Source organism: Numida meleagris, chromosome 14, assembly GCF_002078875.1.
Source record: "Numida meleagris isolate 19003 breed g44 Domestic line chromosome 14, NumMel1.0, whole genome shotgun sequence".
NCBI classification, from domain to species: domain Eukaryota; kingdom Metazoa; phylum Chordata; class Aves; order Galliformes; family Numididae; genus Numida; species Numida meleagris.
The window spans coordinates 5080185-5107946 of record NC_034422.1 but is presented as its reverse complement, the minus strand read 5'-3'; the positions used below and the strand labels follow the sequence as shown (position 1 = coordinate 5107946).

The following is a 27762-nucleotide window of genomic DNA, read 5'->3' as shown; positions in this document are numbered from 1 at the left end:
AGTGCCTCCTATTTTACTATGCTGGCCCACAATGTCAGAGGCGGATGGTGGCGATATGGCAGTAGAGGCTGAACCTTCCTACCAATGCTTTGTACTGAACAAGCTGATTTCCTGCAGTGGATTGACTTTCTTCATTGTTTTTCTTGTGTCTTTTGACCTTTCTTTAATCAAATTGTTTTTCTCTGCTTTTCGTAGTAATTTCATTGATAGATCCTTTTGATCAATCTGTATTGTCTCCCACCTTTTCTTGCCAGTGGTATGATACAGATGCTCTGGAGCAGATGCCATTCCCCATGCAGTACCAAAACAGTCTCACAAACTTCCAGAAACTCCTACTTCTGCGGTGTTTCCGAGTGGACCGAGTATATCGGGCAGTAACAGACTATGTTACACTGACAATGAGCGAGAAGTAAGTCACTCGTTTCAAACGTAAATGGTTTGTGTATTTTGCCTACACAATGGAGTATGTCTTTTCTCTGTAGTATTTCCATGTACAGTCTGAAATGAATGTTGATGTCTGTGTAGAAGTGATCTTTTACACAACATTGATACTCGCTGTGCTTGTTTTCCTACCAGGTACGTGCAGCCCCCTGTGATCAGCTTTGAAGCCATCTTTGAGCAGAGCAGTCCTTCCTCACCAGTTGTTTTTATCTTAAGTCCTGGCTGTGATCCCATTAGTGACCTCATGAAACTGGCTGAGAGGACAGGCTTTGGAGGAGATAGATTCAAATTCCTAGCCATGGGACAAGGCCAAGAAAAGGTAACTTCAGTGGGAGGGCTGGGACATTCTGTGGGCACTGAGTTAGCATGTGAATTGCAATTCATGCTTTTATTATCATGGACTTGTCCAAATTTCCTTTCCAAAGGCCACTGAAAATGGAGTTACGTTGTGCTTTGAAATAGCATGTGATTTGCCAGCCTAGAAATAATGCTTTTCTGTGATGTGAGGAAGGGCATTTGGCTGTTTGGATCTCTTTATGGTTTTGGTAAGGATACCTTCAGAGTGATATTTTCAGCTGTTAAAAAGTAGCTGAGTGGAAAAGAAGTTGCTCTGCAGCCTGTCAAAGAGTCATCAGTGACTGTCCCTGTGTAAGGACATGGGCTGATCTGAAGTCACAGTGTTACAAAAAAAATATCCTGCTGCTCTTTTGTCTTTCCTGTAGGTTTTATTTATTTATTATTTCTGTTGTTGTTGTTACAGACTCTTAGGCTGACATGTCCACAGCTTAGCAGCTGCTGAAGTTGCTGTGAATTCAGTCAGCGGAAGAACTCTGAGTAGCTTCATTTAGATCACCCCTTGTTAGACTCTGATCACCACTCTCTTGTGGGCCACCTACACTGCTTCAGTGTCTTGAAGCGCTTCAGTAATCTACATGACTTTAATTTCAAAAGGGATTAATGAAATAAAAAAGAGCATCTTAGCAACTGATTGTGGTATTGATGTAATTCCATTTTCAGGGAGGAGTGTTCTGCTACAAGTCTGAGTGTTTGCTGGCAAGAAGAAATCTACTGCACTAGCCCATGAAAGTTGGTTTGCTTTCATGATAAAGGGAGAGCGACTCGCAGACTGTTCTTTCTGTCTCTTAAGATTGCCCTGCAGATGCTGGAGAAGGTGGTGGTTAGTGGCGAGTGGCTGATGTTGCAGAACTGTCACCTTTTGGTGAAGTGGCTTATCACTCTGGAAAAGGCCCTGGAGAAAATCACAGATCCTCACCCAGACTTTCGCCTCTGGCTGACTACAGACCCAACCGAGGGCTTCCCGATTGGAATACTGCAGAAGTCTCTGAAGGTATTGCACGAGGGGAAGCGCAGCGGGAGGGCACGTCCTGCATCCTTGGCAAAACAGATTTTGGGAGGAGCGTGACCTGAATGCAGCATGTTGGCTTGGGCTGTGTGTTCAAGCTTTTTGTTTTCATTAACCAAATAGGTTTTTCATCATCTTATACAAGATGATGAAATCTTCTGGTGATTTTTTTTTTTTTTTTTTTTTTTTTTTTTTCTGGAGCAGTTATTTCAGAGTGGAGCTTTGTGAGTAAACCTGGGGATGTGACAAATGCTCTTTAGAATCAAATGCTGCCACAAGTGTAGTATATCTGAGAGTCAGAAATAGTCCTGTCACTCCTGCTGCAGAGCTGAGGTCTGTGTCTAGCCTGGCAATAGTGTCAGTGGAGCAGACACTGTAATAGGATAATGGTTTCCAGTTGCTACTTCAGGCTGCAGCACTTATCACAGGCAAGCTGAGCTGATTATTTTGAAGGTGCAAGCCATGACACGGTTCTAGTTTTCTTTTTTTGTGACTGCTTTACTGTGGTGAACCAGTCCTGTAAATGTGGTATCTTTATTTCATAGAGTTGATGGCAGTGGCATATCAGATCCACCCAATATGTGCTCTAGTTTATCGGTGATAGCTCTGGAGTATTCAGCTCAGCACTGCTTCATGCCACAGTGGGGAAAAGCAAGCATGAATATTTTTGATTTAAGATTGCACATATGCAGTTTCTAGGTCTAGGTATGGGCAGCAAGAATAAAAGTCTTACCGCACTTTGAAAACATTGCCAGGAAGCTGACTCTGCTTTCATTTGATAATTAGTAAAGCCATGTTAAAGACTTAAGCCATCTGACTGTCGTGGTATGTAGGACACAGCAAAATATGTAAATTACTGATAATATTTCAGTAAATTAGATCTTCAAGTATGATGAAATATTAATCTTTCCAATAACATAGCTATTTCTAAAATAATACCAGGTTTCTTTTCACATCTCTGCTAACCTTGATAAAAGCTCAGATGCATATCTTTACATACAAAAAAAATCCCTTCTTGAAATGAATTTAGAAAGCTGATCAATTTTTTCAGGCTTGCATTGTATAACTTTGCATAATACGTTTACTGTTTATTTTCTTGATGCTATTCAGTAATTGATGGTGTCCCTGATTATTTGGATAGGTTGTAACAGAACCACCAAATGGACTGAAACTGAATATGCGAGCCACCTACTTCAGAATTCCCAAAGAAGCCTTGGAGCAATGCCCACATCCTGCCTTCAAACCCTTAGTCTACGTGTTGGCATTTTTCCATGCTGTGGTTCAGGAGAGAAGGAAGTTTGGGAAGGTTGGCTGGAACGTACCTTATGATTTTAATGAATCTGATTTCCAGGTAAGAAAGTAATGACAACAGCTCTTACATTCTTGAGCTGCTCAAATTACTTTTGAAAACACATGGTCTGTCCAGCTTTAATCCTTTCTTGCAATATAATTTATATTAACCTTTTTCTGTTGTTGTTGCTGTGGACTCATGTAGACTCGTGATCTTCTGTAATGTCAATTTTGGTCACACTAAGGCCAGAAAACTTAATGAGATTCTCAGTCATTTATGTTTGTATTTATATATATTTTATAACCACCCCCCCCCCCTTATGGGTTTATTTTCTTAACAAGATGTACACTTCCTAATTAGTTTTGTTGAGGAAGAAACTACTGTTAGTTTTCAGACAAGAACTGTGTTAAATAAAATCACAGATGTGTGTAGCTGATTTGTGAATCTTCCTCATCTCATGTTCTAACATCTTTATTAGGTCTGCATGGAAATTCTTCACACATACTTGACAAAAGCTTTCCAGCAAAATGATGATAAAATCCCCTGGAGCAGCCTCAAGTATCTTATTGGTGAGGTGAGTGCCTACATCGTCACTAAAAGAATCCCTGAGCTGTGTGGTAACATTCTTTAGTGAGAACTGTTGGTGACAGGTGGATGGTTGGACTGGATGATCTCGTAGGTCATTTCCAACCTTGGTGATTCTGTGATTCTATGAAGTTGGTTCAGAATCTGTTCTGGGCAGTCCTGAAGCTCCTGAGCAAGTCACTTACTCTCACTGCCTCAATGAAACAGGAGCCTCTTGTGTTTAACTGTACAACAGAGGATTGATGGTGCCTAATTAATATTGAGCGAGAAAGCCTTTGGGATCCTCTGAGGAAAGGCACTGAACAGCACAACTTCACAGTACAATGAGTGCAATGGAATGTGACTGACACGAGAGCTGTACAAACACGTATTTCCAAAGCAGTGCTGTATTTGCTATGTGCTTTGGACCTTTCAGTGATTTTTTTCCTTAAGCTTTATTTGCTGCCCCAAAAGCCAGTGGTATATTATTAATGTAATTATTTCTAGGTCATGTATGGCGGCCGTGCCATTGACGGCTTTGACCGTCGCATTCTGACTGTCTATATGGATGAGTACCTTGGTGATTTCATATTCGACACATTCCAAACATTTCATTTCTACAAAAACGATGAGGTTGATTATAGGATTCCACTAGGGACTGTAAAAGATGACTATGTTGGTAAGCAATGCTTTCTCCGTCACGTAAGTTAGCATTAAATAAAAGCCTACCACTGTACGTGGTCTGGTAGCTGTAGCATAATATATTGCATCAATATGAAGTGTGTTTTTGTATTGCAGTGGCAATAGAATGTCTGCCCCTTGCTAATACTCCAGAAGTATTTGGTCTTCACGCCAATGCTGAGATTGGCTACTATACACAGGCAGTTCGTGGTATATGGTCTCATCTTCTTGAGCTGCAGCCTCAAACAGGTATATCCACCACCACTTTGGACTGTTTTTGCAAATAGCAAATAAGGAGGCAGTGAGCTGTGCTGCAGGGATTGTGGTACCAACCACACCGCAGCCAGCAGCCTGGGCCCTGCAGGTTCCCACAGGCTGGCTACCCAGCAGTTTCTGCTGCAGCACAGCTGGGCTCTGCATGCCAGCACATGTAATGGCCTCGTGAGCAGAGGCAGCAAACAGCAGGGACTGGGAGGGAAGGAAAGCAACTGAGCCCTGGCAGCAGGGAAGTAGTTCAGCACATGCTCAGAAGAAGTTTCAGCACGCACGAGTCTCCTGGTGCAAAGGGCAGTGCTGCAGGGGGTGGGCAAAGAAGTTGGTGCCAGTGAGTCAGCCCTCAAAGTTCTCTTACAAAAATTAATACTAGAAGGGATGCTTTTTCACATTTAGTCTCACTAAGCTATTTTTGTTTCAGGTGAATCTAGTACAGGAGTTAGTCGCGATGAATATATTGCTCACATTGCTAAGGATATAGAAAACAAAATACCAGAAGTATTTGATCTTAACAAGATACGAAAAGCTTTTGGACTGGACCTATCCCCTACAACCGTGGTGCTGCTGCAGGAACTGGAACGTTTTAATAAACTGATCATTTGCATGGCAAAGTCGTTGGCTGAACTACAGCGTGTATGTAAGAGCACTGCTACTGCTGCTCACAGCAAGCAGGTGCAATCACTCGGCTCTCATTGCCCAGGCTCTGGCACTCAGGACTTTCACTGTTGTTCCAGGCCTTGGCTGGGGAAGTTGGAATGAGCAGTGAACTGGATGACGTGGCTCGGGCGCTCTTTAATGGACAGATTCCTGGCAGCTGGAGGCGGCTAGCCCCTGACACGCTGAAAACACTCGGGAATTGGATTATTTTCTTTAGAGATAGGTATAACCAGTACACCACCTGGGTAAGTCAGCAAGGAATTCCAGAAAGCTTTTTGTCTGTTTTATATGCAGCATAACTTAGTGACGGGGTACGGAAGCCATTGAAATTTCACTGCTTTAAATAACTTGATTTGAATGTATGTCGATCAGTCACCACCTAGAATGAGAATGAAGCCACTGGCTCGTCTTTAAGATTGGCCTCTGAGCTGAGGAGGCTTGGTGGGAGAGTAGACCAAGCACTGCAGGCTGTCTTCTGTTACTGATTACAGGTTGAGGAGTGTGAACCAAAGGTGATGTGGCTCTCGGGCCTGCACATTCCAGAATCTTACCTGACAGCTCTTGTTCAAGCCACCTGCAGGAAAAACAGATGGCCCCTGGATCACTCCACCCTGTACACCGAGGTGACCAAATACAGGACTGCAGATGACATCACTGAAGGGCCTACACAAGGTAAGTGATTTTATGATGATTTGAGGAAAAAAAAAATAGTTAATTGAGGCCGGAGCGGAGAGAGAGTGAAAGTGCTTGGCCTGCTGAATGGAATTACTTTGATTATACCTTTGCAGACAATACGTGCAGTTATGCTTCCAACCAGTCCACAAGATTACAAGCTGGGAATAGGCTATGTCCAGGTTCCTGCTTTGCTGCTGAGCCTCTGTTAACTGAGCACTAAGCACGCTCTGCTTTCTTTCTCCAGCTTTTTCACACACACATACATGTATTTCTTCAACTTACAACCTCCCTGCTTTGCTCTTTTCTCTATATACATTTTCTTAATGAGGAAAACACTATTTAGTCCTAGCAAATTTTTAAAGATAAGTCTACAGTGCAAATAATGTATTTAAACAAAAAGGTAAATACAGTTACGTGTTACTTACTATGTAAAGATATCCTTGAAATTTTGATAACTAGAAATGTTCTAATTACTAAATCCAACAAACTCAGGATACAGGGCCAGATCAGCATTGCTGAGTATTAGACCTGACTGGCAGAAACAGAGATACTTTCCCCCTCCGCTTCCAAAGACAGCTTTCAGTTAGTAACAAGTCACTTTCTTGTCTGCATTTACTAACATTCAGACCCCCACCTTTCGTCAGCGTGATGTAACCAGCAGAGAGAAAAAGCTCGCTTAGAACTGGGCTACTACACAAACCAATAATTGGAAGATGCCATCCACTGTAGGGAAGAAAACTGCAAGAAAATCAGTATTTAGTCCTAACAATGTTTATCATACATAATGCAGCTAAGCCAATTTCAATTGGAAATTTGTTTTAAAGTTGCGGCTCACAGCTGTATTACAGGAACAAACGCCACAGGTAAGTGTGTACCTCTCTGCAGATGCAGTTTGAAAGGATGTGAGTTTTGTCATTGCTATCTAAGTGCTGAGGACAGGACACCTACTGCAGGAACAGTTGCCTTACACTGTCGTAGTAGCTTGATTTACACGAGATGCTTCTGCCTTCACAGGCTGCTTTGTTTCTGGCCTGTTTCTGGAGGGGGCAGACTGGGACACCGAGAACAGCTGCCTAACAAAAAGCAAGCCCGGAGAGCTGGTGGTGGAGCTACCCATTCTCAAGATAATACCCATTGAAGCATACAGGCTCAAACTCCAGGTACCTTTCCACTGGGGATAGGGGTAGATTTGCTTATTAACTTCTACTTTTTAAAACTCAGTAGCTGCTAGTCCTTTTGCTCTTAGCACAAGCAGCACTATTACTGCCATTAGCATGTAAAATGTGCAGCATAAAGCTTCTCCTCCCTCCTCAGAGTGAACCATCTCTTATAGGGGCCCCTCTTGCTTCCACTTGCATGCAGTGCTTTGAGCACTACTCAGTGTCCTCCTTTCCTCCACCCTCTTTTAGAACACCCTCCGGACACCAGTGTACACCACTTCCCAGCGAAGGAACGCGATGGGCGTTGGCCTTGTTTTTGAAGCTGACCTTTATACCACAAAGCACATTTCCCACTGGGTGCTCCAAGGCGTCTGTCTCACCTTGAATGCAGACTGACAGGTGGGAGTTAGGCACTACATTATCCTCCCAGCATCCCCTGCATTAGAGTGGGGACTGAGCACCAGGGTGGGGGGTAGTGTTCCCTTAGAGACATCTGACTTTCAGTAGTATGTTACAACTGGGAGCTGGTAGCATCAATAAACACATTTAAAAATGAAGAGTTTTTCATCATTTGTATTTCCTCTTAGGAACACTTTAAGCTGGTATATGTGTGTATACATGTGGAAAAAAATATATACGTATATTTGGGAAAGACGTAATAAGGTAGCCTCACAGACACAAAGACTAAGGTTTGCCTGTATGGTTGTAAGAAATGTTTTTAATTGCCCAAAGCATCACTTCTACTGGGTTTGGAAGCGATGCCTTCCATCAGCCTTGAACAAGTGGCAGTTCACTCATACAACAGCCATAAAAATATGGCAACCACCACCAAAAACAACCCCCAAACCGAAAACACTGGTGGTTAACACAATGCACTTACAACTCCAGAATAACAAACTCTCTTTAACCAATCATTTTTCAGGAACACAGCTTTTCCCTATCCCTCCCCACACTTGATGAAACAAATCCTAGCGCACAGCTGGCAAGGCACAATGCTGACAAGCATTTCTTGGGCTTCTCAAATGAGCAAGTGCCTGAGCTGTGAGGGTGCACAGGGAGAGGGCACAGATCCTCTGTTACTGGGCCCAACACTGCTGTAAGTTACCATGCTGCACAGGGAAGGTAGCAGTACCACAGGTAAGAAGAACAGCTTTTTTCATCCTGTCAGTGCCTTTTTGGGGGGGGGGGAGGAAGCTGACAAATAGTTACCCAAGGCTCCAGAGGGAAACACACCAACACACAGCTGCAGAAAAAAAGCTGGAGGGGCAGACTACAGCTGGCAAGGGGAAGGAAAGAGAGCAGGCAGGGATCCTTCATCAGCTTTTACAAAGGTTACGTGTTCCAAGTTTTTGAAGGCACATCATAAGCTTAGCAGCATTTGGGAGCTGTTTTTTCTTGCTGGTCCTACTCAGAGGCTGCAGACAAGAGTGAAGCAGAGGCAAGCTGGAGGTGCTGATCAGAATTTAAGAAAAACTCCTTCCCAAAATTACATACTCACACAGCTCTCAGTATGCCTTTCTTTCCTAGAAAAAAGAACAAAAAGAAGAAACAAAAATCAAGTAGTCTAACAACAGATGCAGGGTCTCCCTGTTGCTAACTAGACAGGGGAACCAGGACAAGTACAAGGCAAGTGCATCCCAACTTCCAGGGATAGGCTAAAAATCATGGATGCCAGGTTCTCCTCTAGTAAGTCAGTTACATTTAAAACTGAGTACACGCATTTTAGAGGGACAGCTCAGGCTTCTAAACTATCAGAAGTCAGAACTGTCCGGTGATACCCTGAATAAGTCTAAACTTTACAAGAAAAAAAAAAAACAAAACACACACACAAAAAAAAACAACCCTTCATAAAAAAGTGCAGGCTAGAGCATAAAGAACCATTCTCCTACAGGACAGTCAGGTACTTTTTCTCCCTGAAAAAAGGAGCTCTAAGCCAGAATGGAAGGTGCCACAAGTGCAGCGTACTGACAGACCAGTGTAAAATGTGCACTGAAGCCATTCAGTTTAAAAAAAACAAAAGCAACATGTTTGTACTCTTTCTGAGAGGACCATTAACCATTGAAGACAGTGATTTTTCCACATTTCTTCCTCTTTTTTTACTTAAAGCCACAAACCAAAGTATTTAGGACTAAACAATGCTTACTGGGACTCTCAGGATTTTGAGAAACTATGAACACAGGTCGCAACTGAGAGCATCTGAGGGAAAAAAGTCCTTAGTGTATGTACAGCCGCGAGGATTTTCAATGCTACCATGAGAAAGGCTTCGTCATGAAAGTTAATGTTTGTGTATGAAGTAAGTGCTACATACACAGTGAAGACAAAAGAACCATTGCTATTTCAAATGCTAACAGCCAATACCTATTGCTGCAGGTTTATAGGTAAGTTTGTTTTCACTAATATTGTTAATAACACAGCCTGCAGCATGTGCCTTTGTCCACACGTGTAGATACAATAAATGGAGCAGTGCTCAGAAGCAAGCAGTCAGGTACCCCTGATTTGGCCACAGCATTTAGTAGTTATATACCTTGCCATATGAACACAGTCCTAGTAGGTTTCAATAGAGGAGAATAATCTATTAATGATGTATGTGGAAGAAGTTTGGCATGCATGGGGCATCAAAAGAAACTTTACTGCAGGTGCTATTTATCCTATAGGATCACAGTGCATAAACAGCAACAGAATAGGGCAACAGTGATTTGACTCAAACAGTTCTGTCTGTCCCTGAGTGCTTTCTGACCACCTTGCTTCCATTGACCTGATCCACCGCCAGCGTTTCGACCTCTGGCTGAGGCTGGGAGGGCGCGGCGTGGTGGATGCGATGCGCCACTCCAACGTGCGCCTTGTGCGGCTTCTCTCGGGCTGGGCTGTGCGATTCACCGGACGCTCGATCCGAAGCAATCGGTGGAATAACCAGCGGCCTCTCCTTAATCAGGTGGACCTCTGATGTTTCTCTGGCCAACAGAAACGGGGTGGGATCGGGCATGGCATCCACATGCTCTCTTAACAGCAGCTTCCGGCTATCCGATCCTATTCTGTAGGCCTCTTCGAACTCCGGGTTGAGTGGCGTCGACAAACTCTTCTTCATTCTGCGCCGTGGAGTCTCAGGCAGTTTATCTTTGGGAGGGGCCGGCTTATAGCTGGACAACACTGGACTGCCAGAAGGGGTCCCCTCCGAAGTCCCACTTGAACTCATGAGCTTCTTCTTCGTAGCGTGCAGCTGAGAAGTTAAATAAGCGATAGTGCTTGCTCTCTGCTCTAGTTCACTTGACAGCATATTGAGCTTATGGCTTTTCATTTTTAACTCTTCCAAATACTTCTTTTCTCTTTCTTTAATAGTGTTTTCCAGCACCATTATCATTGCGTTCTTTTGTTCAAGTTCTTTTAATAATTCATTATTTTCAGCCTCTTTGACTTTCAGCTGAGCTTCAAGATCTTCACACTTTCTTTTGAGTTCATCGCTTCTTGAACTAATGCTTCCTAGAAGAATGGGAAAAGCAGAAGCATTTCAAAGTTAACGACAGCCAGTAAGAAAAATGCTGCAGCAGGGTTCCTGTTGGCATTCCAAAGCCATAGGAAGAGCCCAAAGACCAACTTCTGCCAATACTGTAGCAATCGCTTCATCTTCAGAAGCAGCAGGATGGCTTTTACAGGGAAACATGAAGAGCTAGTGCCACTCACCACGGTTTAAAAGAAAGCTGTTGATACCAAGTAGAGATGCTTCATGCATTGAGGAGAACAGGAATTACAGAAATTATGCTTGCAGAACTTGTTCCAAATTGGAGCAAATTCTCTGATCATTATTAGGAACTTCTCCCCAGCAAATGCCAGGTGGCTGGTGAGCATGATGGAACAGCTGTCTCAGCTTACCAGGAGGGGCTCAAGATTTAGCTTTGGCCATTCACAGATGGCTGAAGCCTGTGACTCTGCAGGCAGAGTGGTTTCTCTTCGCTGCTGTAGAAGTCTCTCTGGGGCTGAGGTGTCTGAGGCTGCCTGCCTTCACTTCACAAGAGCACTACACACCACGCAAGCTAGCGGCTCTTACACTGGTGAGGGCACGCCCTCAGGGACAGGCTGACCCCACACCATTGGGTGATGGCCTCTAGTTATTACAGCTGGGCAGTTTACCAGCTGCTCAGAGACCTGCAGCCTTAATTTCTCCAATAACAAGCACTTTAGTCACAGGGCTCTCAATTGTAAATTGTTAGACATTGTCCACGTTGTGGACAACACCCAAGTTTAACAAAGCATCACTATTAAACCACCTACTCTGAAAATCCTGTGATGAGAAGCACCCGAGCCACACTGCAGTATCGAGAAATAATGTTGAACCCATGCAAAGCTGCTCACTTACTTTGCTTAATTTGTGCGTGCGTTCTCTTACTCACGACACATACTGTCCTGCAGTAGCCCAGATTCAGGAGGTCACTCCCAGGGAGCTTTTAATTCCTCTGCTTTACTTGCTGATAACAAAATGCAGCCGAACCAACTGGCAGCTATGCCAGCTAACTTTTAATAACAGCCTCACTCCTGCTGCTAAATTCATGCTCCCCGCTCCCATTCAGCCTGTTAAGACCTGACTGTCTATTAAAAGAAAGCAGTCAGTGGTTCTACACAATATTCCTGGATCTTTCAGACATTTCCTATGTGACCTTGCGAAACTTACGATGTTTACTTCATCGATAACAATGATTCCGGAAAGGAGAAAGCTACTCTTACACCATTTGAATTTACAGTCAGTAATATCCCATATGCAAAGTGTTCTCACCTACTCGTAAGAGACAGTAAAACATTAAAAAACATGAGGCAGTTTAATAAGAACATTAAAGAAAAATGCTATGTATGTGTTCCTTACCTGACAAGTCTGAACTCTTCACAGTCAGCTCATAGGTTAGGTCTGGGGGAAATAAATAGTTACTTTTTTTTTTTTTTTTAGAACAACAACATAAAAGCCACTTAGTAAGAATATTTTAAATAACAGGAGATGCACTGCAAGTTATCAAATCTTAAAGCAACCAGAACAAGAAGGTAACAGGCTTTTGTTTTTAATAAAGAAAAATCTTTGCTTAACGATCATGCCCTGAGATACATAAACCCCAAGCACACCCTGTGATGGGCTCTATTGCCCAGCAGTTCTCCCATCCTCATGAGAACAGACAAGCACTGACCCAGCACCAGCACCCCAACACCAGCCGTGCTCCCCAGGTACCTGTGCAGTGCTGCTGCAGGCGCCGGATCTCGGCGTGCAAACCTTTCAGTGTGTTGGCATGTTCCCGCTGGAGAAACAACAGATTCTTCTGGGCGCTGTGCAGCTGATTCTCCAGGTTTGAAGTTGCCATCCTGGCATGCAGTTACTCTGTCAGTAAGCAGATGCAGAATTGTATCAATGACTTGTAGATAGATAAAGATCCTCACTCTGCAAGCAGCTTCAACAGAAACAGCTGAATTATACTATTAATGAATTGACAGGCAACCAAGCAAGTGCCACAAAAGTAAAGGGTTTTTCTGTTTTGTGCTATTTCCATCAGAAGTACTCTCATTTCAGAGACAGCCTCATTTAACTCTAGGCCAGAGCAGCACAGGGAACTCATTTTTTTGGAGTTAACACATTTAAAGGATTAACTTCAGACAAAGTCACTAATCCTGTTATAAGATAAAAGCAGAGTTCTGAGAAACAGACTAGAAGGTCTCTGTCTTGTTGCGGGTTTTCCATTCACCTCCGGGGATACAGGAATTAGTAACATCCCTGGACAATAACAAGGAAGAAAGGTCTAAATTGCACCGTCACTACAGAGAAATACAAAACAAGGAATCCTTAATGCAGCTGAGTGCAGCCGTGCCTGAGCGGACGCGCACACTGACCTGGGCTGAGAGCTCTCTGGCTGCTGCTGCCTGCTATTGCTTTTCCTCAGCCTTGCTCCAGCACGGGTGCAGTCCCCATGCCACTAGAGCCTGGCATCCTACACAGGCCTTGGTGACACTGTGCATAAGATGGGGGACAAGCAGAATGTCTCATTTAAAGAGTAAACAAGCAGATTTTTTTTTGGTCAGGTTACGAGTACAATGAAAACTTACACCAGGGGGGTTTACCCCAGAATGGTCATAAAACAAGGCCCTCAGCTACACCAGAGCTCAGATTCAAATAAAGATAGAAATGTTACAAGTATGATGCTGGGAGGCATCGCTGAAGACACCTGCACTGCCATGTTACTACTGCTCCTGCTAAGGCAACAAGGGCTTCAAGCACACCCTGCCCACAGGCCAAATGATGGAGAAATATCCGTCCAGTAGAGCTGGGGATAGAGACTCCCAAAGGAATCTCTGACAAAAAACAACACGGTGTCTTCCAGGAGGATCTGCTCCACGACCTTCCCACACACAGAGGTGAGGCTCAGCTGTCTGTAGCTCCCTGGGTCCTCCTTTCTCCCGTCACCAGGGACTCTGCCCCACAGCCATGATTTTTCAAATGCAATGCAGAGCAGCAAAGCAACCACATCAGCCAGTTCCTGCAGGAGCCTGGGAAGCACGTCGTCCGGCTCCGTCCCTCTCATTCAGCCTCATGAGGCGGTCTTGGACTTGCTCTTCTCTTACACAGTGAGAGATTTTGCTCCCCAGCCCCCACCTCGAGTTCAGGGATGTGTGAGCCACGAGAAGCCTGATGCCAGTGAAGGCTGACACAGAGAACTCACTGAGAACCTCAGCCTCCTCCGTGTGTGTTGCAGGAACAGGCAAGTTCTAGGGAGCCATGCTGATGGGCAGAACAGGGTGGCGGGCAGCAGCACGTACTGGATGGGAATCTCACGGCTGCTGGGGGAGAAACGCCATCCTTCCTGGGCACCACACAGGACTGCTGGCCTCCTCCCAGGAGCAGCAAGGACAGGTTTGCAGGGTGCAGCCGGTGACACTGGTGTGCCACTGGGAGCCACCACAGTGCCATCGTGGTGCCGTGCCATGCAGCAAGGAGACAGGACACAACGCCGGGTTAAACACGGCTGGTGCACAACCAGCCTGAGCTTTGTCATTTCACTACTAAGGCTCAGTTCAGTTATCTAAGTAGTTCTGTAAAAGCAGCTGCAGCATTTAGATTACAAAGATACGAATCAGGACTCTCGCTGCCTGGACAACCACAGGCAACTGTGGGACCCCATGCTGTGCAAGAGCCAGATCTTAATTCTATTCCCTGGCAGGGGACACAGCCAACCTTAATTGGTTCATATTGCTACGTACAATGTTTTCCATTGTGCTCTTTTTGGTACATAGTTTTATGACACAAATTTGATTCTACACATTTAAAATTAGTAGAACACATACCCCGAGAAAGCAGCACACTTCTGTCATTCCTAACGATAACACAGCCCTGCTTTAACTGTGCATCTTTCATTGCAAAAGGAACTTTGGTATCAAGATAAAACATTTGAAAATAAGAAATGTGTGCACACCCAGGCTTCCCAATTCCAAGGATAAGCTAAGTGCCATCATCACCAGCTGACCTATTTGTCAAAAGGTTAAGTCCTAAAAAACTTTCAAGGAATCCACTTCTGTGCAAGGGGCAAAATGGAGCAGTCTGTTACTTTGTGGTGAAGATGAAAGATCAGGTTCAGTGCTCAGGGGAACGAAGGTAACAGTGCCAACCTGCCTTGCTGAATGGGAGGGGTGGGTTAAGTAACGGAACAGCCCAGACACAGCACTCTGAAACCTTTACTGTCACAGTGGTTACTAAGCATTCCCAGGTTTGGTGTCTGTAACTATCATATGAACAGAAGACAACTTCATCCCCAGCAACAAACAAAAATGAGAAGCATTTACAACTCGACTCCTGAAAAACACGCGCATTTTTAACCTAGTTCCAAGTGCAAGAAAGAACAAAATGAGGCTGTCACTGTTCACCCCTTCAATTATTTTTTCATTTTGGTATCTTGCATCTTAAAGACCACACCAGGATTACCTCTGATTATTGTAATCAGAGACAGGCTAGCTTTATAGGCTAAGGAAGAAGATCAAAATGATCAGCACCAGAGCATCATTTCCCCTGCAGCACTGGTAAGTTAATCAGTGAGCACAATTAAACCAATCCACTATGATGAGTTTCAGCTGCAGCCCTCTGTAAGTCATCCCTCCCTCCCTCCCTCCCTCCCCCCGAGGATGAAGGTCACAGGGCTGGTGCTCCCCCAGGCCGCCTGCTCCCTGCTGCCCATCTCCCCACAGCCACTGCAATGGCTGTCTAGGAGGGGGATGCCCGGTGGTACAGTCACAGCACAGCATTTATGGACAGCAGCTCCAGTCCAGGCCCCGCTCTGTCCCACCCACTCACACCTCTGTACACAGCAATACAGCACTGCTATTCATTTACCTATAGTTTTGTCTGTTCACCAGAATATTTACCGTGAGAACTCAGAAAGGGGAAGTATGTTGCAGAGACAGCCATTCTACAAAGACACTCATGTTAGGAAATCTACAGTCACACCAATTAGTAATAATATACTCCAAGCCACTACTCACTTGGTAGGGGCCGCACAAAATTAGCCCTGTCCCTAAAGCCAACGATCTGAATGAAGTGTTCTTCAAATGAATTTGTCAACTGAGTTAACACAACATTAAAATACTTTAGATTGTTTTTCCTCCCTCATTTTGTGCAATAGTAATTTCCTTCTACATTCAGCTGCAAAAGCACTGACATCCACAGCCTGCACAGCTCTCACATACCAGTGGATCACACACATCTTCCCCACCTCTTATTTCCCTGCCGCAGGAACTTTTTAGCCGGTAGCTAACTAGAGAGCTGGCCAAACTAACAAAGCAGAAGCCGGCTACTGAGAAAATACTTTTCTTCCTGGAACAGCATCACGTCCCCTAGAGATAATGCAGCCAAACTGGACACGGGATGACTGCAGACACAGGCAGGGTGCACAGCAAAGCAGGCCAACAGCCCTGCTCACCCAGGAGAAGGGAAAGGTCCTCTCAGCATGGCCACAGCCAGCAGCAACCTCAGAGCAGCAGCTCCACAGCAGGGACACTGCTGGTGCTCCCTCAGGGAACACAGCGCAAAGAGGGAATCCTAGAATGCAGTTTCAAGATTGCGATACACTCCTATCTCCTGCTCTTCCAAACCATAATGAACGTGCATCCATGAACATGGCTACAATCAAAAAGCAAAAGGTAAGGAGCAGAAATGCAGGTGTCAGCCAAGTCCTTAACAGCCCAGATGAGCAATCTTCACCCTCACCATGGAAATCAGTGGGACAGATTCCAAAGCAACCAACTTCTGGCTGGAATTCATCAGATAGATTAAGCCAGTGCTGGAAAGAAAGCAGTGACTGCATACAGCACAGAACAGCTATGTCACCATGGTTTTTCCTCCCCCCCATGTTTCCAGGGCTTTTTCATTTATTTTTCATTTCCAGTTTTCTTACACAAAAGGCATTGCGTGGTACAGAGCTACCACCCCTAGCTGACAAGCTGCAGCTCGGAGTTTCCAGCCTTCCAAAACAAGGCCAGCACCAACACCTGCTTCCCAGCACTCACAGCTGCACAAGCGTTACTCATACAGCGTGCTGCCTTCCACCCTTGCACAGACACTATTTCATTTCCCAGCATCACAACCACCACAAAACATTTCTAGGTAAAGCTGCAGAGGTAGGTCTGGAGACAGCTCAGATGAAGCCTATCAACAAGAGATTCCAACACACAACTTCATCACACGCTCATCATAAACAACTGCTAACGCTTCAATGGACAAATCGTGCCCTGCGGATGCCGAGCAGGCCGTGGGCCTTTTCTGATCCTAGGCACCAGGACAGAGTTCAAAATACATCAAGGAAGTGAGCACTGTTTTTGGGATGTGCGTTAGGTGCCAGCGCACAAGGTCAGAGCACACCTACGCTGCCAGGTAAGAGCTGGGAGACGCTTGTCTATGGTTTTAGACACAGTCTGAAGGAAACCACTGGAATGAAGCCCAGCTGACTGCAGTTATTAAAGACACCCGCTGGGTATCCACTGCACAAAACAGTTTCCTTCAGAACAAGCGGGGTGACTATCACCTGGGAAGCTACCTCAGCTCCCTGCCAGCAGATCTGGGCAGGCTGCTGCTCTCCTCCCCACTGATACCCAGCCATCGCTCCCCTGAAATGAGCAAACAGCAGCTGCCAGAACGCTTCCTGTGTGCTGCACAAAACACAACTTCAGGAACCAATTAACGACACAAGTCCTCTCGGAAGAACCCTATATTGACAGACGCTGTTTTAAAGGCTGTCACAGAACTGACCAAACATTCCCAAATGTAGCTCTAATGACAAAATGCCAGCTGATGGACACTTAGCTGTTCCTTGCTTAGATCAGCTCTCCCATCTCCAGAGACTTACGCCATCCCAATAGCGTTTGCTCAGCTTATTTCAAAGGACGTACTAAAGGAAACCATGCAGTCTCCACTCAGCTCAAGCTTTGCTATCCTTCCGCGTAGACACTTGCTTTACCCTCCAGAGCCAACCCGATACCATTATTTTCCTACCGATGCAGCCCCAGCAACAGCACAGCCCAAACCTGCCTCTTACACAAGTTCAGGTTTACGGTTGCCCCTCAGTGCTCTGTGCACCAGATGCAGCCCCTTTATCCAGGCAGTGCTTCCTGCAGCCGGGCTCTGCAAGCCGTGCTCCCACCCACGCCCCGTGCTCCACAGCCACAGCTCTGTGCTGCCTGAGCCTCCAGCCCAGTGCTGCAGAAGCCACAGAACCGCTGCACCGCAGCCACAGCCGGGCACTGCAATATTGCAAAGACACACGCTCCTCTTCCTACCGAAGTATTTCTTGTTGGTGAGAAGCTGAACAAAAAGGAGATCAGTCTTCAGTTCCCCCCAAGACTGACACAATAAAAGTGATATGTGTAAGAATGAGTCTCATCCTATTTCTTTGGTAATAACTAAGAAAGTTCCCCTAAAGCTGGACCTGCAATGCCTGGCGGGGCTCCTGTACAAGGACACATTAAGTATGCCCCCCAACTTGTGCTCAGACATAATACTGCTATGGAAAGTCAAGACTTTTCAGCCACCAATTTCTCCCTCATGAACACTCCATGGTCTTTTAAGTTTACTCCCTATGATCGGCAACATGAATCACACCAAGAATTCACTCAAACCATCTTTAAAACGTCCCCATTCCGAAACACCACCCGAAAGAACGGCCACCAACAGCTCTGGGACCGCCCCCGGTGAGGTTAACATGCTGCAGAGCGTGCTCCCACGCGGCTTCGTCAGCCGCCGATTTGATTCCTTCAGAACAACAATCAGACGATGAAAACTGGCCTGCGCTTTGCTGAAGGAAGGGTCTGAGAGCTGCTGCTGGGAATGTGGTGGCAGCGAGTACCAGCATCTGCATCCTCCTGTAAGCCAGGCTGCCATGGCCCCAGCACAACACACGGCGCTGCCTGTGCCCCCGCTCCCTGGCTGCTGTCAGCCCCTCTGCAGGCACGCACCGTTCTGCTTGGGTGCAAGTCAGGAGATGTCACCAGTTTTGGCCAAGCGGTGTTTTTCAATAACCTTGCCCTTCAATCTTGGCTCCCACCCAAATAATTAACGCTGACGAGCGGTGAGATATTTTCATATTTCACATAACACCCCTAAGGTTTCCTAGGAGCGAAATGAAGAGAACATGCTCCTCAATAGCATTAAAGAAATAGATCCAAATAAAAGGCTTTTTTTTCCCAAAAAATTATTTTAAAAGCACCTTGCAGAAATTCTCATACACTCTAAATTTCCCATTGGTTTCAGAAGGAAATTGTCACATCTCTAACTTGTAGCAGCAAACCAAGGTACCGTTCCCATTTATATTACCATCCCCTTTAACACCACCTGGAGAAACGAGCTGGGAAAACATCACCAGACAAATTTATTCACCAATCGCACGGATCCTGACCAACACCCACTATCGCACTGCTGGACACCCTCACAGCAAGGCAACACTGCCATCATTTCAAACTGAACACAGAGACAAATGAGGCACACATTCACCTGGGACAGTACAAACACGTATCAGCGAGGCTGGCTCCTGTCAACAAGGGAAGCAATCAGAGGGAGGCACAGCCGCCAGCACCCACACTCCAGCCCGTCCCACACCCCGGCCAGCTTTGCGGTGTGGCACCGTGCACCCAGGGCAGGCTGCGGCCCGGCTCCGTGCCTCCTGCCACCAGCACTGCAGCCCCGGGAGCAGGGCAGCACTCACCTAGCATGGCTCACTGCGGGGCACTGCCATCCGTGGCAGCACCACGGGAGGCACAGCAAGGCACAGCAAAGCACACAGCCCGCTCTCCTCGCTTCTGTCTCGCAGCAACGCCGGCACACACAGCGTTTCACTGCGCGCTGCAGCAAGGCGCCACGAACAAGGCCGCACACGGCCCAGCCAGGCACGCTTCATGCCACTGCCTTCTCCAGCACCAAAGGCCTTCCCTTTCTTCATTGCCCATTTGTTTTTTAAAACGCAGCAGCAGGAGAATGACAACCGATGTGCGTGTCTGGTCCGAGCGTGCCTACCTCCTTCACACGCAGCAATGCTGTCCCATACATCGGTCTTACAGGGGATTGCTGCTCATAAAAACCCAACGCTGTTAGCTGCTGCTACATGTCAGCCAAAACATTCGTCAGCATTCGAATGTTTCTGGAAAATGAAGCCATCAGTCCCCTGTGGGAAGCCAGTACCACCCGTTACATTCCTTCTTTCTTACTATGAGAAACGAGGTGACACGGGAACTTGAGCAAAAAGATGAATTACGTAAGTGTTCCGTTTACCCAAGAAGCATCACAAGGCACTGCCAACCTCAAGGATACAAAAGCAATCCTTGAATATTTTGCTATTTTAAAACAGTTTCTTAACCCAGGAGCAGAGATGCTCAGAGCCTATTAGTACTTGACGTAAAGTTGCAAACTAGATCATTGTAACCGTGTACCTTCTACTACACTGCTTGTAACATTCAAGACACGGTTTGTTGTTCATTACGCGCCACGTTCTGGAATAACAGGGCTGGGAGCTTTTATCCTGCCTATCACTGATGTGAGAGAATCAAGTAACATGGCAGATCTGAAGGAACAAACACACTGCCCCCAGTACCCGCAGCCTTCTGAACTACAGCACACAGCAGTTCGATTTTTGTCAGTGAATTGATAAAATGCATTAAAGAAATCGTTCAAAAGCCCTAAAAGCTTGCAATCAGACCTGGAATCTGAAGGACCAGACACAGCTTTAAGAAATGAAATGAGATCTTATCGCAGAGTTTAAACACGGACCGGGCCGAGCACCGCACGCAGCTTTGGCATGCTCAGGAGACCTTCGTCTTTTTTTTTTAAGGGAATGGGGGGGAAACTTTGCGGAGACACCGAGCAGGAGCGTGGCGACGGGCAGAAAGCAGGCAGCCACGCGTCCGCCGCGCTAATATTCGCATCGTCTACTCCAGCGGCCGAGACCGCCCTCCGCTGCGCCCTGCCCGGGGCCGCCCGACTCAAAGCCGCGGCCGCACCTCGGCACCACGCGCTACGGGGACGCTGCCGTGGGATCGCCGGGCGGTGAGCGGCCAAAGCACGGGGCAGCGCTCGGATCCGGAGCGCCCGCCTCTGCACGAGAAGCGAACGCCGCGCCCCGCGCCGAGCCTCGGTCACGGCGAAGCCGTCGGATTACCTTCGCCTACCGGCGAGCTACGCGGGACGCCGGCGCCGTATTCGCAGTCGCACCCGATCCGTCCGCACCGCCCCGGCCCCGCACGGCGCAGCCACCCGGCGCGCCCCGCCGCCCCTGCAATGCAGATCGCCCCCGCCCCGGCCCGGCCCCGCCCCCGCAGCCACCGGCGCAGGTTCTGCTCGGCAGAAGAAAGGCGAGCGCGGCCCGGCAGCACGGCACACCGCTGCGGGACCGCCACCCCGCGCCACGGCTGCCGGAGCCGCCGCCCCTGCGGACAGCGCCGGGGCGCCCCGAGGTGGCCTCAGCAAACGGCGGGGCCTCACGGAGCCGCGGCCCCACAGCCGGGCGGGGGCCCGCACCGCACCGCACCGCACCCCGTCTCCTTCCCTCCGGCGCCCCTTACCTGCTCTCGGTCTTCCGAGGGGACCCTCGGGCCGCCGCTACCCGCTCATCGCCCCGCCGAGCCCCGCGGGGCCGCCGCTCACCCACCGGCCGCGGGGGGACGGGGGCGGCGGTGGCGGCGCAGGCGCAGGTGCGGTTGCGGCAGCCCGGTCCGTCGCTATGGCGACGGGGGTCAGCGCCGCCGGCGGCCGTTGCCGTGGCCACGCCCGCTCCGAGGGGGGCGCGCGCTGGGAGCGGCTGCGCGTGCACGGGCGGGGGCGCGTCTGCGGGGGGCAGGGCGTGCACGGGCAGCACGTGCACTTCGCACGTGCACATTCGCGTTGTCCGCGTGCTCGGAGCGGTGCGTGCCGTCTCCCGGTAGCTCGTGGGCGCGCGTTTTCCTGCAAGTCCTCTGCGGGAAGCGCGCCTGCAGCAGGACCCCGCTGCGAGCAAAAGCGAGGCGCGTGCACCGCGTCTCCGCGCCGCTGGCTGCAGGAACACGTGCAGGTGGCCTGAGCTGGGCGGGCCCAGCCTGGTTTTTTTCAGGCCCCGCCTGAGCAAGCGGCCCCTTGCTGGGTCAGCTCCTTATCTCCACCGCGCCGACCAGGTGCTCGGACGATCCATTAATTTTCAGCACTAACTCATCAGGTGGATGTCAGCCAGAACTGCGACTGTACACTTCCTAACAATGGCGAAGCTCTCCCCCCCCTTTCAGTTATATCATGGGCCTTTCCCAGGAGCCTGTGCTGCCCTTGCAATCAGGTGTGTGATCAGGGCCCAGCACCGCTTTCCAAAAGCTCGTCAACCAAACAGCTGAGCTCAGCCAGCCCACGAGACACAAGGCCCAAACTGAACAGCCAGGCAATACGAGAAGACCAAATGGATTTTTTCTGGGGCTAAAGAAGACCTCTGACATCTGCATTTTGTTTTTAAAGCTTAAAAAAAAAAAAGCAATAAAAGAATCTCATCTATCAGCAGGTGCTGACAGATGGATGTATGCATGCCCAGGCCCTGCCCACTGTGCTCTATCGAAGATCCCCAGGATAAAGGGCAGTGTGCCCTGTGTTCAGGGAGCGCAGTACGGACACAGCACCGCGTTCTGTCCGACCCGCTGGGTGCGTGTGGCTGTTACCACGCAGAAACTCTCACCACCTACACTTACACACAAGCTGTGATTGCTTCCTTTCTGGTCAGTGATAAAGCGGCTCTGGAGGAGCAGATTCTCAGTGGGAGATGTACCCCTGGGCCAAAGAACCGTTAAGTCGTCAGCGTCAAGAAACCTCCTGCAACGGGACTTGACAGCTGCACGGTACTAGGCTGAGGCTGTGTTTATTCTGGAGTATTTGCCTGGCTTACACAGAGCTCTTTTTTTTTCTCTCTGAGTAATTTCCCATCATTGCTACCACATGGGTTCATTTCCATGGCAGAGGAGAAGAGGAGGCACTGGAGCTGTCAACAGCCGAATCAGTACCGTCATCCAAGAGCTGGGGGCTGACGCTCTCCTCCCCCCAGGAGACAAGCAGGCAGACAGTGCAAAATCCTGCCTGCACCTGAGCGAAGTCAAGCACAGAGGAACGTGCTAGGCAAAACTACTGCAGGGGGCCCAGAAAGTCCTCCCCCAACCACGCTCTGCGCGTTGTAACCCTGCTGGGTGCTCGGCCCCAAACTGAGTCACCCATGGCTCCATGCACAGTCCCACCACCAGCTCAGGGTCACAGAATCATAGCATCACTGAGCCTGGAAAAGACCTCTAAGATCCCCCAGCCCCACCGTGCCCACTGAGCACGTCCCTCAGTGCCACATCCCCATGGTTCCTGGCCACCTCTGGGGATGGTGACCCCCCCACCTCCCTGGGCAGCCTGTGCCCACCTTGCAGAGCTTTAAACCTTGTTGGACAGAGGGAGGGAGGAACACAGCACTCATTTTGCAGATGGGAGATTCAAGGCACAGAAATATTAAATAACCTGCCAGAGCACACTGGGAAGCTGAGCTACACTGCCGGAGGGCTTACCTCACATTTTGAGAGAGACAATCTCTATTCCCATGGAACAGAACAGGCTTACTGCTAGCTAGGGAAGCACAGATGCCTATAATCTGCTTTGCAAAGAAAATGGGTTTAAACAATCAGAAAACAGCACCAGGATCTGAGTTTGCTCTGTGAATCTAAAGCTCACACTAGCCTAGAGGTGCAGCATTCTGCCTCTACACAACTCAGTGCTCTGTTGTCTCCAGGTGAGAAAAAACGAACAGGTTTTGTTTTCACTTCCCTGATGGTGGCTGGTACTGACCTGCAAACTGGTGCCATGTGTGGCTTTTTTTTTTTCTTTTCTTTTTTTCTTCTTTCTTCTTTCCCAGGCTGTAAAATAATTAGGCCTGTTCCCCAGTTAGTTTTGCTCCTTGCATCTGGGAGGGTTTGCGCTCGCTGCTGAGGAGCACTGCATGTCTGGGAGCTGTAAAGATGTCTGCGGTTTTATCGCTAGACTTTTACAAACCTCCGGTTTGTGTTTTTATTACGATGACTGCTGTGAGGACGTTTAAAAAATACTGTGTTTCACTTTGATGTTGTGTTTCACTCTGCTGATCTTCCTCTTGGAGTTTCAGGGAGTTGGGGTCACCTTAGACTAAGGGTAATACTGAGACACAGGGATGCACTGGCACTTGGCTGCTGTTAAGCTGTATCAAGTCCCCTGTTACCAGTCAGGGGAACTCTAAAACCTCATCGTTCTGCCTTGAAGTTACAGAATTGTTTCCATTAGCTTGCTGAGAAGACCAGAGAGGCACAGGGGAACCTGCAGACAGAACTTGTGGTCAGTTTTGGCTCGCATCTGTTTATCGTGTTCGATTTCAAAGGACCCCAAAGAACCTGGCAGCCATTAAAGAGTTGGTGATACAGCTGTAAATTGCATGGCAGCATCCTGAAAAGAGCCAGTTTTCAGCATTTGGAAAGAAAGTTAAACTGCATTTACTGTATAAGCTGTGGCAAACACTCAGCCCTTCCGATCGATGGGATGAGGATGGGAACAGCTTAGGTTAGGATATTTTTAGATGCTGGGAGTAATCCTGTATTATTTATTATCAGAGATGGTTTGGTCCAGCCACTGATAATGACAGTGCTGTAGTCACTGAGTCTCTGCCTTAAATGAAGTATTCATAGATGCCATTAAAACGCTGTTGCTCATGTCCTCAGCAGATTTTGCAGTGATGAACTTTGAGATAATGGTGGAAGGAAAGGCTGCATGAGCAAGTGGCAGGAACTGCTGGGGGCCCAGGGTGATGGTTTTCCTTGGCCCTACTGCTGATCTGTGCCTTTTCATGAGGCAGATCCCTTCTCTCTGCACTTTTCCTGGCTGGGCTGATGCTGTGCCAGTCTCTGGTGTTTGGAATAGTTGGACTGAGATGTCGGTAGAGGCTCCTTGGCATCAGAGGGATGCCAGCAGCAGATAATCACCAGCCTGAGGTCACTGGGTTGCATGATCACAAAGCTGCTCCATCAGACACAAACCCCCTCTCTGGGCCTGCTGAAGGCAGAGCTGTCCCTGCTGCAGGTTCCTCTGTGGGTCTCCATGCATGGCTGGGGTGTGGGCAGAGCTGGGCTCCAGGGAATGGTTCTGAATAAAACTAGGGGAGATAGAAGGCTTTGTATTTTGCTTTGTGCTTTCCCATATGGGGTATGGTGGTTTGGCATCTGCCAAGTGAACAGATTAAGAACAGATGGGGAAAGATGTGAAACCCCATTGATCTCTGAGGGATTATTTCAGAAACACAGAGCACAAGCGCACGCTGGGTTCTGGCCCCTGCTCTCATACCCTTTCTGCAGAGACTGCCCCAAATGTGCTTTGTGCTGGTGGAGAGTTCCTCTGCTCCTGCACCTTGGGCAGCTCTGATCTCTGCCCGTCTGCTCTGCCCCTTCCAGCCCCGCCACAAGGCTGTACTGGGGGAACTGCTCATGGAGAAGGGCTGCCCTCTGCCCAGTACACACAGCCTAAAGGCACAGACTCCCTGACACTCCTCCTTTGTCGCGCTGCAAGCAGCCAGCTTAGCTCCAATTCATGGCTGGATTACTGTCCATCTGTGAAACAAGTCAGGTTGCAAACTCCACATAACACATCCCTAACCAGTGCTGTCCCTCGGCAGGGTATCACCACATGCATTTTTTATATGCAACCAGCAGAGGACACTTGCTTTCTTTGCAAAGAGCTTGCCCTGCGCTTGGATGGGAGAAGGCAACAGAAGAACAGATTCAGAACTTGGCCACATGTGGGCACTGGAACAGCAAGAGATGGGCCTGGCTTTCTGGCCCCAGGGTCTGGTGGTGCCTTTCTCCTTGGCCTTTCACAAGAAGTTTGAGATGTGCCTGCAGCACGCTGTAAATGTGGAGGTGGGCTGTGCTGTGTTCTCTGGGCCACGTGATGGCTGTCCTCTCCTGTCTGCAGCTCCCAGCTGTGGTGTCACCAGGATTCTCTCCATGGGTGGCAGGAGGCCATGTGGGTGGACTTGGCATCAGGGATGCCGGTAGCAGTGCAGATCTCAGTGCAACATGCAAAGCCCTGGCAAGCACTGCTGCTGAGCTTGAGCATGGCTGGTGATCTGTGGGAAGGTACCCAACAAAAGGAGGAACCTCAGCAGAAAGCCCAAGAGCTGCGGGGAACCTTTGAAGTACACTGCACCCACTGTGCTACATAAAACTATCAGTCCTATGTGACCACTAAGCACGTCTCTTTAACCGTTTTCTCTAGGGGTTCAATGTACCATATGCAGAAAATACAGCCTGAATCGTTTTGCACACTATGTTTGTGCTCCCAGAAATAAATACATACCTCAGGGCCTGAATGATGCAGTGGGAGATGCCCAAGGTGTCCAGATGAGTCTGGATTTTGGTCAACCATGCTATATCTTCCCATTCCAACTGTCCTCTGGAAGGAAATAGAGATTTTAGTCTTGAATCACAAGAAATCTTGCTTTTAACTGAGCCACCAAGCACAGTACCTAGAGCTGTAAAGGCAACATGGACAAGCTTGCAGAAAATCATACAGAAGTTGCGGAGAAACCACTCCTGCCTTTCACCACAAATGAGCCTTAATACAGAATTCCTGAGGAGTATGTGAAAATGGTGAAGCCTTCCAGGCATGAGAACAGCACTTTGCAGGCTGCATGGTGCTGGAGCTGAGCCTGAGCACGGCCTGTGGACTCTGCACCTCACATGGAGCTCCTATGTCCACCCTGGCTCTTTCTGATCACAGAATCATAAAATTTGGAAAAGACCTCTAAGATCCTGAAGTCCAACCCCTACCCCGTGCCCACTGACCATGTCCCTCAGTGCCACATCCCCATGGTTCTTGAACACTTCCAGGGACAGTGACCCCACCACCTCCCTGGGAAGCCTGTGCCAGTGCCTGATCGCTCTCTGGGAGAAAAAATAGTTCCTAATATCCAACCTGAAACTCCCCTGGCACAACTTAGGGCCATTACCATTAGCTACAAGCCACCAGGCCCCCTCACCTGCCAGTGATACCCCTGCCTGTAACCAGGACCAGCTTAGGAGAAGAGCTGGGAGGACCCACCTGCCTCCATGATCCATCCCAGAGCCAGCACAAGCCAAACCTCTGGCACAATTTGAAGGACACAATTCCAGCACGGTGGAGCATGGTCTGTATCAGGAGACAGACAGGCAGAGCTTGGGTCCATACCAACAGACCAAAAGGCTTTGGCCAGTGAAGCCTGACCCTGCTCTGGCCAGAAAAGTGCCACACTGGGCTTTAAAGATTCGTTAGCTGGAATCAAACAGCTTTCTGGTTCCTTTCAGGCCACATAAGTGAGATGTACCAAGCCTTCCTCCTCCATGAACAAAGACTGCTGGCAGGCCTACATTTGATGACTGTCTAAACAATATGAAGAGGTGGTGATTTGCTGGCGACGTGTGAAAACAGGCAACAAATCAGCTGGCAACATGCATGGGATTGAACTTAAATCAAAGCAAAAGGAAGATGACTTTGAATGGGCTCCAAAGGTCATGGGGAAACAAGCAAAAACTGATACAGTTCACTGGAAAACAGAGCAAGCAGAAGGAGCACTGAATCTTCTTGGCACTGAGAGCTGCTGGCATCTATTTGCAACAAATGTATTTCTGAGTTAAAAAAGAAATGGATGCGAAGGAAGGCTGCTGGTGTAAAAAAGATGAACTGGTACACATAGGCCTGTCTGTTACAGCACTGCGATGCAGAAACCATGGTGCTGGGAAGGGCTGAGTGCACCAGAGTCAGCTGGAGAAGCACCCTCAGGGCCACGCATGGAGCTTGGGAGCCGTGAAATGGGACAGCCTAACCGTGGTGGGATGTCTGAGCAGAAGGGGAATGTTGGGTATTTTAGGGCCCGTTCAGCTATGTTAAGGTATGTTCTGTGCAATACTATTGAAACACATGAGTCAAAAGTTTTCATCGTTTGGCAGTTTGGTTGGCACATTAAATTATCCCTGCAGCTTGGGGCTGGCAGCAAGTGCTTTTCATACATACCTAGATGTTCTAGGATAAAGCAGGAAGGAAAATCACACATATCCCCTTCTCTCTTGGCTGTTGGCAAGGGCAGAATTTAGCCACCAGAAATACCCCAGCACACACTGCCAAAACA

The 27762-nt window shown here is 48.1% G+C and overlaps 2 protein-coding genes across 12 annotated transcripts in view; one reads left to right on the top strand and one right to left on the bottom strand.

Annotated features, from left to right (window-relative positions):
* Positions 1-7662, top strand: part of DNAH10 (dynein axonemal heavy chain 10) — a 57188-nt gene extending 49526 nt beyond the window's left edge. For 7 of the 9 annotated variants that reach the window (XM_021412542.1, XM_021412539.1, XM_021412540.1 and 4 more), the window contains 12 exons: positions 255-409; positions 577-760; positions 1589-1789; positions 2946-3155; positions 3574-3669; positions 4167-4338; positions 4458-4589; positions 5035-5246; positions 5348-5515; positions 5762-5942; positions 6960-7105; positions 7355-7662. In XM_021412542.1, coding sequence (XP_021268217.1) covers positions 255-409; positions 577-760; positions 1589-1789; positions 2946-3155; positions 3574-3669; positions 4167-4338; positions 4458-4589; positions 5035-5246; positions 5348-5515; positions 5762-5942; positions 6960-7105; positions 7355-7501 — 2004 coding nt within the window. In that variant the 3' untranslated portion in view covers positions 7502-7662. Of the gene's footprint in view, positions 1-254; positions 410-576; positions 761-1588; positions 1790-2945; positions 3156-3573; positions 3670-4166; positions 4339-4457; positions 4590-5034; positions 5251-5327; positions 5520-5761; positions 5943-6959; positions 7106-7354 lie in introns of those variants that run through there. The other 2 variants (XM_021412544.1, XM_021412546.1) reach the window with 2 other exon arrangements.
* Positions 7804-27762, bottom strand: part of CCDC92 (coiled-coil domain containing 92) — a 102105-nt gene continuing 82146 nt past the window's right edge. The window contains exons 12-15 of one of the 3 annotated variants that reach the window (XM_021412622.1): positions 25956-26051; positions 12312-12458; positions 11958-11999; positions 7804-10582 (exon numbers count right to left, since the gene is read on the bottom strand). In XM_021412622.1, the coding sequence (XP_021268297.1) occupies positions 9807-10582; positions 11958-11999; positions 12312-12441 (948 nt within the window). In that variant the 5' untranslated portion in view covers positions 12442-12458; positions 25956-26051 and the 3' untranslated portion in view covers positions 7804-9806. Of the gene's footprint in view, positions 10583-11957; positions 12000-12311; positions 12459-20757; positions 20872-21160; positions 21319-25955; positions 26052-27762 lie in introns of those variants that run through there. The other 2 variants (XM_021412621.1, XM_021412623.1) reach the window with 2 other exon arrangements.